This window comes from Alosa sapidissima, chromosome 2 (genome assembly GCF_018492685.1).
Source record: "Alosa sapidissima isolate fAloSap1 chromosome 2, fAloSap1.pri, whole genome shotgun sequence".
Classification (NCBI taxonomy): Eukaryota; Metazoa; Chordata; class Actinopteri; order Clupeiformes; family Clupeidae; genus Alosa; species Alosa sapidissima.
Window position 1 is genome coordinate 38704720 of NC_055958.1, and position 17512 is coordinate 38722231.

Here is a 17512-nt window from a genome sequence, read left to right on the forward strand (position 1 = left end):
TGTATTTAGCCTATTCACTGCAGTAGACCTGCATCACTGTATGAAACATTACAAAAAAATGAAACATGACACATTACATATAACTGTAAATCATCTGATCATCTAATATTTGCAGATATCTAGGCTATATTTAACATTTATTTGATATTTGCCCTGTTATGAAATCATGTATTGAACAATTTAAGCACAGCTCAGCTTTAAGAAAGTCAAATAGCCTAGATGCATGCTTAGCATTTTGTGATCATTAAGGCTACTTTCACAAACTCTTAGTCAGCTGTCCTCTGATTTACCGATATCTAGGCGATATTTGTAATATTTATTTAGTATTTGGCCCGTTATAAAATAATGTGGAACAAACAAACACAGTGTAAAACTTAAAACCCAAATTTGGAGACATCCATGTATGTTGAAATTTACTGCAAATTAAAAACGGGATTACTCTGGAACGGCTAACTGTACAGGGGACTGTACACCTTTACACCTTACACTTTACACCTTTGTGTTCGGTAAGGTCTGCTGTTTATTCTGATATATGGTTTGTCATGTGTTAAACGAGGGGTTCGTGAAGTATTCCGCCGAGATGAATGGGTAGGGAGATGGACGCAAAACCTTCAGTAGAATTTATGATTAAATTGAATGATATTATTTACTTTTCTCGCGAACCGTTCACCACAGCAATTAGCGGCTGACATCATTTAAAAGCGGAGAAAAAGCTCTTTACTTGTGATGTCTGTGTGATGAGTAGGCTACTTAGTTCAACTGAGAAGAATGGGTGAATTTGGATGCACTTTCTTTCTTGCGCTAACTTTCTCCACTGCGTAATTTGCGCTGTGAATGCTAAGATTGTTTTGACAGGCCATAGGCTAAATATATATCGCTATTAGTAGGACGCAAAGCAGAATATTGAAAGAAGGGGGCACCAAGGCCACCGTGGCCTGTAAACCTCTGATTCTCAAAGGGGCGTCACGGCCAACGCAAGGGGCTACGACGGCCATGGCCGTCGTGGACGCCGTGAAATTCCTACCCTGGTTGTTATCCTTTCTATCTGTGCAAATTAATATAAGCTTGGTTATTAGCCTACATATTGATGGGCTATAAAAAGGTTTTTCATTACCAAGGTGTCACACAAGAAACATTTCATGATGGATAAAAGCAAAAAGCTTTTTTGATAGTTTCATTGATATGTTTTACAACAATAAGGTTGCAAAGGTCTTGGGAGCCTTTGCAACCTTATTGTTGTAAAACATATCAATGAAACTGGTTACAGATGCATTTCAAAACATCAGAATCTTCCAGTAAGCAGCATGGGAGCCATTATCTGCAAGTGGAAGAAACATCACTGCATCATCAACCGGCCATGCACAGGATCTCGTAATATTTCTGACCAGGGAGTCAGAAGGATAGTCAATTCCAAGAGCCAAGGACCACTCGGAGAAAGCTCCAGAAAGACTTGAAGGCAGCCAATTCAATTAAATAGTTCTGGAAGTAACTAAATATCAGGATTCACAAGAGGGACCCCTGGAATCTGTTTAGAACAATGGGCCAAAATCAGACCTGATACTGCGACCAATAAGTTTTGTCATACAGGAAATGTCTTGAAACTGTCTTTACAAACAAAGGCTTTTCCACAAAGTATTGAAGAAATTTCAGTAGGCACATTCAATCCTTTTTTCTGTGTCATTCCACTTTAATACACAAAACTCTTATGTTTGGATTTTTTATATGTGTGTTAATATAATGTGTGGTGAAAATTTCAAATAGACTCACTGGAAGTTTAGGCTAATTACTGAAAAAAAAAAAAAAAAAGCATTCAATACTTATTTCCACCATATATTTATTTTACCTGAATATTATAACTTCCAAATTAAATGTCAAAATGAATGTCAGACGAAATTTAAAGTTTGACTGAGTGGATTTTGTATACAAAACATAGTGAAAACTGTGTAAGGTCACTCTCACTCTCCCTTGCTAAAGAGCTAAATGGTTTAGTCCGCCTGCACGATTCATAAGGTAGTCTATCTTTTGTTTATTTAGTTGAGCATCGCTAGTAGTGGACCGCTAATTGTTTTGCTGCTGGTGCAATGTCTTTCTCCAAGAAAGCCAAGTCAGGTTACTAAAAACAAAGCCCAAAACAGGAAAAAGAGAGACATCAAAATGAGGGGAAACAACTGCTAATAAACTTCTTTCCAAAGAAAGGTGAGCACAAATGTCAAAACACGAAATCCCATGGTGTTTGCTTAAATATCTCCGCAATTATTAGTGCTAAAACAAACTGAGACAACCGATTGGAATAGCGGAAAATACACTTTCATAGGTTAGGCTAATCTGATGCATTTCGTGATCCAGTCTCCATCACTTTCAGAAAGACTGCATGGCGCCAGTTTAATTCATGTGCTGTTGTAGGCTACATGCTGATCATTATCACTAGGCTAGTGGTTTAGGGCGCGATTTTCTTTCTCTCCCTTTCCGTTTTCGATAGTCTTTTTTTTTTACTCAAGTAACGGATGGGATTTTTGATGTAGCGAAGTACAATACTTCACTCAAAATGTAATCAAGTAAAATTTAAAATACCGATTTTATAAACTACTTAAAAAATACAAAATACACAAAAAAACTACTCAATACAGTAACATGAGTAAATGTATTTCGTTACTTTCCACCTCTGGTGAATAGCCCTCTCCCAGAGCTTTTGAGATATTGCCACTGTGCCAACACTGAAAGGCACTGTCAGAATCTTTGGATCAAGCCAAGTTCAATGCTGTATATTCCGCTGTCTGCTCACGTTAGTGAACCGCTCCTGAGCAAGCACACTTTGCAGTTCCTTGGAAACTATTCTAGTTCACATCAGCTATTCATCCTACAGTGACTCACTCTGTGCTGTGTATTTACTGCAGTAACTGGATGGCGCTCCGAACCCGTCTCTCTTTGTGCTGGGATCCATGATCAAGATCATATCTGGAAAAGGTGGAGCATGGCTGAACATCTCATCTGTACGTATTTTTTTGTTGAAATTTTTAAACTTACTTAGATTAGTGGTACTGCTGGCATCCTAAACCAGACGCCACCTCATTGGACCTGCAGTCAGTTCTCAACCCTAGGGTGACCACCCGTCCCACGTAGCGTGTGCGCGCACAGCGTTTGAAGCCCAATTCATGCTTCCCGCAAATTGAGACTGTGTCACGCATAATCAATGCTTGCTCAAAAAAAAGTTGGTCGCAGTGTTTGAATGATGTTTGTATTCACTGGAAATCATATGGACCTAGCAGTAGCCTACAAATAGGCTACTAAACAGGCTACTTATCATTACCACACAAAGCGTACATTTCATTGCTGTGTACTAATCTGTTATTAGAGATTTCATTAGCCATATTTGAAAGAGTGTTAACGTTACCGTTACCTTCTCTAACGTTAACGTTATCCACTGCTGTAGCCTACGTTAGGCCAAGTGGTGGCTGAAATATTCCCAAAGCACATATATAACAAAATAAAGTCTGTTATTTACAAATACAGTGTTATTTTATTCCATACAACAAAGTAATTGCGGAGGAGGTCAAACCTAAATGTGGCTTTATCATACAACATTGCAGCGAACGTTAAAGACGATTTATACAGACAGTATCTTCACGAAGTTTAGCGTTTGCAGCCATCTTGAATTTAGTGACGATAAGTCGAGCAACGAGTAAGAATGAACAGGTATGATAAGGGATCAGATTCCAAAAATAATTCAGTGGAAATGCATGGATTCCAGTTTCTTCCAGTAGCAGCAACTGGAATCCATGCATTTCCACTGAATTATTTCAATGGACTCTCTGAGAAGGACATGAGGCAGGACGTGGGGCTTTGTGTCCGTCTGTCTGCCCCAGGACCTCACGCCTTCCTCCTGCTGATTCCAGTGGAGCCGTCTGAAGGGGAGGAGAGGAGGATGCTGGAGAAAATGGAGGATATTTTTGGGGAGGGCTGTTGGGGACACACACTGATCCTCTTCACCCATGCTGAGGGGCTGAGAGAGAGGAGTGTGGAGGAGTTGCTCCAGACAGGGAGCCAGGAGCTCCAGCAGCTGGTAGAGAAATGTGGCAACAGGTGTCACCTTCTCAACGTTAAGGACAGGCCTGATGACACTAAGATCACACAGCTGCTAGAGAAGATAGAAGAGATGGTGTCAAGAAACAGAGAGCAATTCTATAGCAGTGAGACCTACCAAGAGGCAGAGAGACAACTCAGAGAGTTAAGGATGCAGAGCAAACAAGAGGTGGAGGAGAGGAAACTGAGGGAGGAAAGAAAGAAGAGAGAGGAACTTGACAAACGCATACAGGAGTCTCTGAGGAAGATGGAGGGAGAGATTCAGCAGCATGAAGTAGAAATTAAAACGATTAATCTAAGGGCAACAGAACTGGAGAGAAAAATGATAGAGGAGAGGGATGAGGAGAAGAAAGGAGAGGTGGAGAGGAAATTAAAGCATGAGATTTCCCTGAGAGAGGAGATGGAGAGAAAACTAAATAGTTTGGCAGAAAAGAGGAGAGAGATGGAAGAGAGACACAGAGAGGAAATGGAGGAAATGAGAGAGAGCTATGAGAGAGAGGCCAGGGCTGAAGCAGAGAGAAACCTCATGAAGATCATCCTAACTGCCTGGCAAAGACATAATAGCATCACTCAGCTGAAGATGGAAGCAGAGTTCAACAGACAAAACGAGCAGAAGAATGATGTGATTGTGCTTTGGGAGCTCAGAGAGAGGGTTGCAATGTTGGAGAAACTGTCACATGCAAAAGATGAGCAGAAAGGAATGAATGAGGTTGACATACTTTTGCAAGAGCAAAAGAGAGAGATAGAGAGAATGAAACAGATGTTGGAGGAGAAGGACAGAGAAATGGAGAGAATGACTCTCAAACCTAGAAGAGAGGGAAGTCTGACAGAGAAGGAGCGACTGAAACGGATTACTCTGAAGCTGAACAGAGAGATGGAGAAGCTGAGGCAGGATGTCAGCAATCTGAGCCACACCCAGTCTCTGCTGAGAGAAGAGTGTGAGAGGGACTGAGGATGAGGAGGTGAGTACAGGATGAAGATGTTAATCCTCAGAGTCAGAGCATCAACATGACAATGGACTTACTGAGAAGAAATCAAGCCACAAGTCATAAATTCATATCACCTGGTGATATACTGCATGTCTATAAAAAATGAGATATGAGTGAATTTGGAAGCACTTTGTTCTCTTGCCATTTTTGACTGTTGACTGTTGGTTGTCAATTGCTAAAGTTCACTGCTCTGCAACCCGGAGGTCAACAACGATCAGTCAATAGTGCGCCAGATCTCACAGATCAACGATCAGTCAATAGTGCGCCAGATCTCACAGATCAATGATCAGTCAATAGTGTGCCAGATCTGTGAGAAGTCGCAGCCCGTTACTGTGCCACATCGCTTTTCCCACTGCTTTTGCCATCTGCCTGATACGCTTACTGCTGGACCATAGAGAGCCAGTTGAATGAAAATTGTGTCATCTTTAACTTTTCTTTTTCTTCATTTATGATTATCGTTTTTTATACCTCACAGTATGACTTAAGCTGACACTGTAATGTTCAAGTTATAATTGCACCTTTTTGTATTACACCCTGAAGTAAACTAACAAAACAACATTCTTATCTTCAAGCTGCTTATATTCTCTTCATTTCGTGATCTTCAACATTTCCAAACAGGAGGGCAGCATCCCACACCTCTTTAGTGCTCATTATTAGGTTCCTGGGGGAAATCAAAGATTATTTTGTCCCTTCACAAAGTCGAGTATGTTTATTTTGTATTGTGATTAAAGCATCATACAAATGGAATATTTCCAGGCCAGTTCTATATCATTTATTAGTGACTGAACAAATTGAAGCTTTAATTTTGGAAGCTTAGCTTGTTTAACTACTTCACTACAACCCCCACATACAACGTGCAGATCAGATATAATCCACACTCAGTAATGCAGAATACTTAAGGGACATTTCAATCAAATTCATTGAGTTCAGTCATCATTGAGGCAAAAAACAAAACAAAACAAAAACGTGTTAAAACACACATTGTGTAATATATTAGTATTAGCACTGAGGAAATTTGCACTATTTCATACTGTACAAGCATGTGCTATTTAATTTCAAAACATTTTCACATTTTCAGTGGGATTCATGGCCTGGAAATGGCCGTCTTTAAAGACCTGTACTCCTGTGCGTTTCGACTCCTATATGCCCCACTGTTTACCCAGGAGTTAAGTCTGTCCTTTACAGTGCCGTCAATGAGGCCTTTGTCATAGTATTTATCTATCATCAGCCTGTAGCCCACTTGATAGTAGTCTGCGCTGTGAACCCTGGGCTGGATGTTGTGAGGGGTTTGCCGCTGTATTCCTGAAGAGACAAAATAAGTAAATTAGAGTTGACCTTTCACATTTCATTTGTGATGAGCCAATATCATGATACACACAGCATCTTGGTCCACTTCGGTTTAGAATGACATAATCTCAAAATGGAGTTATGTAAAGGATGCCTAACATTATTTAATTTTTTTATTATTATTATTTGAAAAAAAAAAAAAAACACTTATACATAGCAACATAATGTGTTTTGGCCATTGAAGTTAGGACGCAAAGTAGCCAGATTCTAGATGTCTCTCATGTGACACGTGGCATTGAATTACTATTAACATGATACAAGTAAACAGAGAGTGCCATTGTGTAATGGTGTGTGGAACACAAATCGAACCCTGTACATGAAAATTTCTGTACACGAGTCACCTTAACCTTCACAGTTATTTTGTCATTACATTTTGAATCAGATACGTATATTATAACAGAGAGCAAATATATCTACATTACCTGCATCCTGTCTGAGCCACTGTGAAGTCTCTGGATGGGCCGTTATGAATGACATCTTCAGGGTTGTTTCCACGTCTCCTTTACTGAGGGCCTGGGACATCTCATTCCTGCACACACATATACACTCATTTACAATACATACAATCCCTGGTGAGAAGGGAGTAAGACAATCACATACTTATCCACACACAACATGCTGTTGGACATGCCTTTAGATTCACATTAAAACATACAGTTAACATGGCATTGTTCCCTTCAAAATGTTTTTGTATTAAAGGAGAAATCCTTTTGAAATCTGACTGTTTTCATTTTTCTTTTTTTCCGTACCGACAGTACTCAGTGACCTCGAGAAACAGAGATCTATTGAAAAATGTCTCCATTAATTAATTAATTCATTCATTCATTAGTTGTATTATTTTTTGCAGAGATCCTGCATTGATAATTGGAGAGTCGATGTCAATGTCTTTTCAAGCACATCTGAAAGGTTATAAATGGGATGAAAGTCATGGGTGGCCAATTAATGTTTGAAAATGGTTCCTCGTATTCCCTGAACCAAGCAGAATATCAGCCCGATGCAACCTGGAGTTGTCATAGTCACACCATCCATGTACACACTACCAAATTCATATATCATTTAATTAGTGAAAGCATTAAACTGTACTGTAAAATCTAACAGTGTAAAAGTAATTCCAAGGTTTCCTCAAAAAACATAACATTTCGGAGGGACTCTTTCAGCTGGGAAAGAGCGGTGAATTTTACACACACTCTCTCTCTCACACACACACACACACACACACACACATTACATACCTGCATATCTGAGACTCCGTGCTATTGCCAGTAGTGAGGGCTTGTCTATGATGTTCTTTACGGACCTTCATGCAGAGTAAAAAGTATGGGGACTTATTCAATTCTTCAAAAAATTTTGGGTTGTTTTTCTGGAATTCTTCAGATAACTGTGGGTTTCTGGCCAAAGTCCCTGAGACTTTCTTGTAGCAGTCTTTGGGTGGTATGTGGTCTGCCTCCCTTTTGTGTTGGTTATCTCCAGGCTGTTGATTACGTCCTGTAAGACTAAACACACACATGCATTTGTTAGCATATGAGTACATTTGCTTTTACTACTACTACCCATACTAATTCTTACATGACTCTTGCTACTGCAACCGATAATACTACAACTATTACTAGCCAGATTAATACTACAACCAATACTATTACTATTACCAATAATACTACAACTACTATTACCAATACTAATCCTGGCAGCAATAGCAGAGGTAGTAACAGTGGTTCTTTGTGTAATAAAACTGCTGCCTTATTCACATTAAACACAAATCATGTTGCAACTTAAAGTTGAGGCCATTTGGGTGGTGGTAGCATAGCGGCTAAGGAGCTGGGCTAGCATGCAGTAGCATAGCGGCTAATGAAGCTGGGCTAGCACGCAGTAGCATAGTGGCAGAGAGGGTTAAAGCGGAGCGAGAGGCGCAAACGTTCGACAATTTCCGCGTTTGGATTATTGCAAGGGGGAGGGGGGGAAATCCCCCTTTATGCAGACCAGAGTAATCCCTCGCTGCACTAATGTCAATGGAGACTTGTGGAATTTTACCAATAAATTGGTCATTATGTCTTTCTGGATTTGTTGAGGGTTTTTTGGGAAAAAAATTCATAATCCGTAAGTGTTTGGGATCATTTCAAGCCTAAAAGTGTAATTTTTTAGTGTTCGGATTTGTAACAAAATAACTTAATATCAGACCATGCTGCTGCCAGTTACTGTCCGGTTGTTAGCATGCTAGTTAGCCTCTTAGCTAAGGTAACATTTTAAACGGAGAAGTGTAATTTCTTTGAAATGACAACTAGCTGAATAACATTACTGACATTAGTTAAAGTGGATAGTTTATACTCAAGTGAATTTGTAACAGTATATTAAGTGTAAGTGAAGTCCTTCAACTACTAGTCACTTGTTAGCACATAGCTGTATTGCCATAGCTACTCCCATCCACTTGTATACCATTTAAGCTAGCGTTATCTAGCTAGCTAGCTCGGTTCACATGACTGATTAAATTATTCATATCATGTCCTAAAGAATGATTCATTGGTATCATACATGATTATAGACAATAATACTGTGAACACAATTGACTGTTCGCAAAACCCCGCCCATCGAACGCAGATGAGCCAATGACAGTCCTGTAACTCCGTGCAGGCAGACATGGCCCGTCAACTTCACCTTACGGCTCCATAGAAATGTATTGGGAGCCTTGATTTTTGTCCGGTTTTATGGGATTTTATAGTGATATGAGTTGAAAAGGACAGTCAAATGACATATGTGAGATTAGCGCAACACCGACACACAGAAAAATGTCTTTCAATCTTGATTAAGTTTTCTGTAATTATGTTATAGATTAAATATATCTGTCCCAGATCTCCACTATTTTAAGCAAAGGGTTACTCCTTAGCAAACCATAACGAAACAGTACTCCACCACATCTGTGGATTAAGCCACACAGTCAACTCAATAAGTAAAATAAATGTGGATGTTAATTGTTATCAGCATTGCCAGCATTGTGTATAAAATGATTGTCACTTGGAGGGGACTTCACAGTTAGCTAACCGCTGCTAATAATGTGCTAGCTTCATCACGTCAGAGAAGCATGGGGCTGTGCACAGTAGTGTAACATTTATTCACCATAAAATAATAAAGTTGAAGTGGCTCTGCAATGTAGGCTATGTTTCCGTTTTTTGGCAGCACCATGTTCCTTACATGACATGGCCCTGTGTCCTTGTAACATGCATGCAAGTCTATCTAGCACAGCTAATATTAATATCAGTGAATCACACTCGCCTCCCGTTTAAACTTGTCACTCAACAAAGCAAGATATGAATTTTTATACATGTGTCTCCATGTCATACTGCAGTCTTTCAACTGATTATAAATGATTGTAAATGAATTTAGGTCCGTGGCTCTCTAAAAGAGACTCTTGTGCTGTAACTTTTACAGACAGTAAATGAACAGCTACCATTGAATTTCTAGACAACTCCGGTCCGGTCTGAGTTTGACGGGCGTAGTAACAATAACTAGGGGGCGTGGCTTTTGCGAACGGTCAATTATGTTTATCTGTTTTTATTGCTTATTAAGAGAGAACGTTTATTTAGTGACGTAAGGTGACACTCCCACTTATGCAGACCGGAACTGTCCCGTTTTGCTCCCATAGTAACGAATTACGTTGCTCTATCTTGCTAGTAATCAAGGATCTTTGATAGTGGCTAAGGAGCTGGGCTAGCATGCAGTAGCATAGTGGCTAAGGAGCTGGGCTAGCATGCAGTAGCCTGAAAACATGTGGGTTCTTTTCCCAGCTTACACTGTTGTAACCCTTTTAGCAAGCCTTTGTTGCTCTGGGAACAATGGCCCTTGTAATACATGGATTTCTATGCAACGTCACGAAAACATGTGTGCGCAACCAAGAGGCAGAAAGCACCATAGAACAGCATAGAGCAATGCAAAAGAGCAAAAGAATAAAATGAGTTTTTGTGCTGAAAACTGCACCAATTCGAAATCACGATGATTAGAGAATGTTAAATATGTTCAATATCCCTAACGGAATACATGTCTTCGCCAAAAATGACAAAATACGATGTTATATTAATAATGCAAATGAACGTCAAACTTTGAAATATAGTCTGAAATGAGATGTTATTATCATTGAGCCAACAGGGGTATACAAAAAAATCCGATTGTAGCTTACAGCAGCTGACTATTTAGGTTTAGTTTATAACTTGTGGACGGCCACCAAGCGTCTTTTGCCTTACGGCTGCGCGCGCATCTAGTTTTGTTGGTAAACGGGAAACCCGTGTATAATTTACGTAAGTCACTTTGGATAAAAGTGTTTGCTAAATGTAAATGTTTATTGTTTGAGGTGTTACGAACTTAAAGTTTATTCTTCAATATGTTTGAATATATTTAGTATAATAAATATGCTTTATGACATATGCAAATGCATTGATTGTCCATAATAAAAAGAAACTTTACCAAGATGAGATACTGTGGTGATTTTATCTAGACATAATAACTTGTGTGTGTGTGTGTGTGCATGCTGGTTTAGTAGAAACATTCCATCTTAAGGATACTGTTTGTGCAACTGTTATGCAACATTTACTGGAAGTCATGAGACTGAACTGTCAGAGACTAAGAGTGAAACTGAGGAGGAATGGCAGTGAAAGTAAAACCAAACAGGGCTTATGAGAAGTGGAGGGGTTTACAAGAAAAGGAGGCAGAACCAAAAGGGAAAGTACACATAGAACCAAAACAAATGCATACTCTGCCTGGCAACGGATTACACATAGGACCTGGTCACATGCATTCTGCCTAGCAACACACATTTTTTAATGTTTAAATGGGAAGGGTTTTCCACCATATCTCAAGCCCCAAAACGTTCTGATTGGCTAAAAGGGGCCCGGTGACGTTCCTGGTGATAGAAACGCCCCTCGGGCCCCTAAGAGTATAAAAGAAAGAGCTCAGGCACATTCAGATCAGATCTCATCGGGGTAGCAGCTGCCACTCATCACTCTATTGCCTGACGGTCCAGTCCTGACGCTGTTTGGATTGTATTTTCACTGCAATACAGTGAATAAAGGATCAACAGTCTTCAGCTTCTCTCGTCTTGGTGTTCTCCTTCGGGTCTTTGACATCAAAGTGCTAGTTTGGATTGGAGGTTCGGGAAAGTGGATAGTTTTCCACGACAATACACAAGTGAAATTTCTGGTAATAAACAATTCCTGTTTTTGTAAGCAGTTCCATTTTTTTTTTTTTTTTGCTGGCTAGCTAGAGATATAGAACACATCATAACCTGATCTGTGGAACATGACCTGTTGAACATGTTTCACGTTAATCTGAGAAAGCGGTTTGATTGATAAAAAAAAAGGCCTTACTCTCCGTGTTCTCCAACCAGGCCGAGATGGAGGTTTTTGCACTCCTCTCGTTGTTCATTTGATAAGGGGCTAGAGTTAATGGCCTCCATGAAGTTGCGTCTGCCTTCCCTTCTTGTCTGCCTTGTTCCTCCACCGATGGTGAAAAGTCCTGGGTTCCTGCAGGATTCCTCATATCCTCTTTGCAGCTTCAGAAGAGGAGCATAGTTTGACATGTTCTGTTGGATCTGAGTGGAGGAACAAATGATGTTGGAACACATGCACTTCTATAAAACACCATAACAAATTATATACAAAACAAACTACATCGTGTGCACAAAACCTCAATGCAACCAATGTCATTCCACCTGTCACCAGTGGATGAAAATCATATCGTATCGCATATACCATATCATAAACAAACCTGAATAGGACTATTGGAACAGCACGGAACCCTAGAGGTGTCATTGCAAGATATTTTTTGGTATATATCCAGAAAATGTGCGCACATTTTACTAAATTGTATGCACATTTTACTAAATCGTGTGCTTGTTTTACTAAATAGTGTACTCATTTTACTAAATTGTGCTCTCACAATTTGGCCCAATTTAGTAAAATGTGTGCACGATTTACTAAATTGAGAGCACAATGTAGTAATACGAGTGTACAATGGCCTAAAATGAGCGCACATTATATCGATACACAAGAATATCTTGCAATGACACGTCCTGGGCTCCGTAGAACAGAACATTTTTGGAACAGAACATTTTCCATAATCCACAGCTTTCTACAATTGGCCAGTGCTTTTTAGGTAATATACTACTCATGGAATTCTTACCAAACACAAAAAGGGAACATGAAATTGTATAAATGAACATGTCAAGAATCCTGAAGAGTATTGACATTAAGTTGTTCATGAGGCAGGCATCAACCTCCCACTATCTTACCTCCTGGTGTACCTCACTACGAAGCTTTGATGCGTCTCTTCGTAGATCATTGACATCTTTTCGGCCATGACTGGTTGCCTGAGCAACAGCATGGAATAAACAGTTCTGTCCGTCTGAAAGAACTTGGCTAAATGTGCCATCTGCATTCAGAACCTCAAAATGGCCACTGAATGGTTGATGTTCACCACGGATCCTTCGATTTAAAGATGGCAGAACACCCTTTCTCCTGTGGAAAGATTTTCTTTTCTTTTAGGAATGGATTAAATACAAAAACATGTATTTATTTTTTGAGCGTAGAAATGTAGGAAAACATCAACATGTTGTAACAGGGAGTCATGGAAATCAATCATAAATACATTCATACTGTATATATCTTATGATCATACATTTTCTGATAACAGAAAAGGTGTTATGCTTACTGTTGTGATGTGTCCTTTTCTTTAACTAGTCGAAGTGTTACATCTCCAGCTGATTTATCTTTCCCTTGGTAGCGCTCCTCAGAGAGTGGTTTTCCGTGTTCATCGGTAATAATGATGCGGATGCCTTTGCCATCGAGCATGTCACTCTTTGTGAGAATGTGAAGATCAAGCCCAGTGGCAGGTTTCTCCGAGCTGCTCAGACTCTTTGTGTAGTGTGACAGTTCGCTTTTCTCATAGGTGGACAAGGACTTAGCTGGTGTCTGGCAGGCCACTCTCATTTTGTGATTGTGCTTCTGGTCATCAAAAAATGACATTGATTCATGTCTGCCAAGGACATTCCCAACACATCCACCAATTGCTTTGTTCACTATTGGACCGGTATGTCGAGAAGTAATGGATGTCAGGTGGGCTACAAAAGCATTAACCAATGCTTCGGACACCTTCTTTGCAATTTCATTGGTTAAATCTTTCTTAAGGCTCCTCACATCTTGTAAGTTCTCTCTTCCATCTTTGACATAGTCCACTTGTTGTAGGTGTTTCATTTCTGTTAGCAATTGAGGTACAAGTTGCCCATGTATTAATTCCTTTGTTGGAATTGAACGGAGCATCTCGTGAACTGATATCATGTAATCCGATTGATTCAAAATTGTTGACACAATGTTTGATGCCTTATGTTTGTCCAGGGCCTGCAAGGCAGAGCTGGACACCTGGGACAGAATACTGATAACTTTATGCACTTTTGTAAGATCAGTCAGCAGTTCTGGGATGACCTGAGTTGTCATGTGTGTAACATGTTCACGAAGCTCCTTCTTACTCTGGGAGTTTATTTTATAGTCAGCTGTCACTTTCTTTGGTACCACCTGGCAGATGAAATGAGTGAGAGCCTCATCAAGATCTCTGTTTGCTGTTATTAGTGAAGATACATCACTTTCAAATGCCTCCTTAAATATTTTTGTAAAGGCAGTTTTGAACCCTGCATCCATAGCATAATTCACAGCAGTGAGTACCCCTTGCATTCCTAGCTCCTGAATGGTATATTTTGCTGTTTGTTTCAGTGTTTGCTTCACTGTCAGGGTTGTTGCTGACTTGGCACCAATTTGTATGGACTTTGCTCCTTTATAAATTGATTTCCCTACATATTTCAGCCCCTTACTCAGAAGTTTAATTCCGCCACAGAGCAGAGATAATCCAATGCTGATGCTTTTGGAGATGGCCCACTCTGCCCAACTAAAAGTCCCATTAATCATGCCACTAATGCCATTGATCATGTCAGACACCCCCTCACTAATTAAACCTAAACTGAAATTTGTAGCCGCACCACATGTAAAGGCACAGACTAATGCACCAGCCACCACTTGCAGGACACCAATGAATAAGCAGATGAGAGAATTAATGGAAAATCTTGGCTTCTTTTTTACTTCAAAAACTATTTCTAAGCCATATTGGTACATTGTCCTGAGTTCATTTGCTGTGATGAAGTCTTTTTCTTCAAGGAGACAGTAGACTACTGAGTCTTCTGTGATGGCATCATCTCCTTTGCCTTTAAGTTCATCAAGCTTATCCAACGCACTTTTGATGTAACCCTTCCATGAGTTAAAGATGTTCATCCTGACCTGCATTTGCATTAGGAAGTTACTGTTTGCCTGGTGGGATTTAAAATCATTGGTTACAGAGAGATTGCAGAAAGTCATACTGTTTGTTGTTTCAAACAAGAAGACATTCACTAAGGACTGTGCTTTCTCCAGCAACTGCTTTGCTGTAGTCATGTAGTCTTTCTGGCGAAGGTTGATGGTGACATATGCTTTGTTGTACAAAGCTACAGCACTGTATAATGGATCACAATCAGCAGCTCTCTGCCAGTATATGTCTGCACCATAACTTTCTCTCTTATTCCAACGGTGAAGGCATGTCCTGCTTGCTGCCTGATTGATATGGTCATGGAAGTTCCTGCTTTCCCCTTTAAGAAGCGAGTTCATTCTCTGTTCTAATTCTCCTCTAAGATCTTCCATTAACCCATCAATGTCTTTTCCTGTCTCATGAATGTGCTCTTCATGTTGAGAGAGCCAAAAGGCCCATGATTCCTTCAGTGACTTGACTGCAGGGTGGTAATCAAATTTGTGGCGAAAGCTCTTAAAACCTTCTGGAACATCCTGTGTCTTCATATTATCACAACTCTTCTTATCCTCATCAGTATAATTCCTGTGAAAATCATTCAGAATTCTAGAAAATGTGGAAAACAATGTTTCTTTAATGTTAATCACATGGAGCTCCTTGGCTTCCATACGCTGTATGTGGTTCAACTCCTTCTCTTCTCTGAGCTGCCTCATAACATCAACAGACTGGCCTTGGTAAGCAGGCTCAAGCCGCTCTTGGTTGAGGATCATCTGTACCATGCCTGGGTTTCCTTTACGGGCAGTGCGTCCAAAGACCTGCTTCTCTACACGTTGGTTCATTTGAAAATATGTCAGAAGCACAAAAAGACCCCCACATCTGTTGACCTCTGTTTGGACTCGTATGTCTGTCCCACGTCCAGCAAGATTTGTAGCAACGATGATATTTTCTCCGCTGAATACTTGTTTCTCAATGTCATGCTTTCCACTGTTTGTGTACATAGTGATGGGATATTTTTTGAATTTTCTATGTTGAATTTTATTGTATAGTTCATTGGCTGTCTTGACATCCTCACATACAACAACAACAACCTGTCCTCTGTCTGCAACTTTCCATGTAGTTTCACAGATTTTCTGAATCCACAGTTCCTTTCCTCCTGGCACCTGGACAGCTGGGATCTCAATCACCTTCTTACGGCGGTGGGTTGGCATCACACAGCTTTTTGTCTCATAATGTCTGTATAGGAAGTCTTTCTCAGCATCACCTCCTAATGTTCCTGTTACCCCAAATACACCTTCACCTCCAAGGTACCTTTGGATGTAATGGATGTTTGACATGTAGTTGGTCACAGTAGTCATTGGGGAAATGGCCAGTTTGTGCTTCATTTCCAAAAACTGCTGGAGGCCTTCCCCCCACTTTGAGTTCTTCTGTAGCACTCCAGTGGACACGTAGTCCACAGGTATGATGGCATCATACTGATGGTTCTCACTGTCACTCTCCCCTTTTGTTTCAGCCTCAGAGGATTTCTCAATCATGTATTCCCTACCTTCAACCATCACAATGGCTCTCAGTGCATTTTCAGCAAACAGACGCAAATGGTGCTCTGTGTATTCCTTCAGAAATGCTGGAATCACAATAAAATCTCTGAATTCATCAATGTTCTCTGAATCACAATGGTCTGAATACTTTATTTTTGACTTCATATTGTCAACAGCCCAGGAAATTAAATCATTTTCAGGTATTATTTGACATACATAGCCCTTCTCAAGGAGAAGGAGTCGGACTTTGTCCTCTGAGGAGTTTGGACCTACAATTTCTCCATAAATGACGGCTTTGTTGTCAACCACTGAGAAATATTCAATGAAGTCACCTTTACCCACTTCATTTGCAAACTCCCTCAGTACTTCATACTGTTGTTTTGGACCGATTCTGGTCATGATGTTCTCCAGAGCCTTCCACTTAGCATCCCTAAAGTCCTGGTCAGCATCTTCAGCTCCCACATCACTTTCAGCCTGTTCCACACCATTGATCTCCTCCTGTGAGTAGAACCCAAGTTTCACTCCAAGTTGGAGTATATCCAGGGAGGAGAAGTCCTCAGATTCTGAGACATCCAAAGCAGATACCACAGTCTTGTGAAACAGCTGGGGTCGATTGGTCCAATGAACGTTCCCCGTCTCTAGCATTTCTATTGGTCGACATGCAGACATCATAGCCCAAATCCCAGCAAGGACTTGCTCCATATGCCTCAGAACACTGTGTTGATGAGACAAGAATGTTATTTGGACTCCATTGTCCAAAGTCATATAATCAACTTCATCTACAATGACCATTTCACACTTTCTAGTTCCCCTGGTTGTTTCCCCCTCAAACTCCTGTTTCAATATGTCTGCAGCAAATGTACCAATAGTTCCATAGACTATGTGTTTGTTGTATGCATTTCTAACCAGCTCTTCAAAATTTGTATTTGCCATCTCTGGTGGTACGACAGCTGATCTCAAACCAAACTTTTGATAAAAGGCAGACCATTCCTTTTGGTCACGGACTGCTAGGACAGGAGAGCTTGTCACAATGTCTGGTTTAAGTCCGCGGATTGCTTGTATTGCAGCAAACATGGCTAAAATGCATGTCTTTCCTTCCCCTGTGGCTATTTCTAAGAGACAGCCCTTTTCTCCTCTCGCCCGTGGCAACAGCAGTAGAAGGACGGATGCCAGCTGAGTAAGTCTAGGGACGTAGCCTTGGACACTCCTCACAGATTTGCACATAACTAGCAACACCTGTTGAAGATGAGCAATGTC

At 40.4% G+C, this 17512-nt stretch overlaps 2 protein-coding genes across 3 annotated transcripts in view; one reads left to right on the plus strand and one right to left on the minus strand.

The window, feature by feature from the left end:
• The first annotated feature begins 3802 nt into the window (after nucleotides 1–3802).
• Nucleotides 3803–17512, plus strand: part of LOC121690582 (GTPase IMAP family member 7-like) — a 69621-nt gene continuing 55911 nt past the window's right edge. The window contains exons 1-2 of one of the 2 annotated variants that reach the window (XM_042071110.1): nucleotides 3803–4218; nucleotides 4816–5685. In XM_042071110.1, coding sequence (XP_041927044.1) covers nucleotides 3821–4218; nucleotides 4816–5032 — 615 coding nt within the window. In that variant the 5' untranslated portion in view covers nucleotides 3803–3820 and the 3' untranslated portion in view covers nucleotides 5033–5685. Of the gene's footprint in view, nucleotides 5686–17512 lie in introns of those variants that run through there. The other variant, XM_042071109.1, reaches the window with a different exon arrangement.
• LOC121690257 lies at nucleotides 5818–13663 on the minus strand. The gene is made up of 6 exons (XM_042070738.1): nucleotides 13107–13663; nucleotides 12688–12913; nucleotides 11765–11988; nucleotides 7649–7909; nucleotides 6839–6945; nucleotides 5818–6371 (listed from the first exon to the last, which is right to left on the minus strand). Exons 1-6 carry the CDS (start codon nucleotides 13646–13648, stop codon nucleotides 6154–6156), a joined length of 1578 nt encoding a protein of 525 aa, XP_041926672.1. The 5' UTR covers nucleotides 13649–13663; the 3' UTR covers nucleotides 5818–6153.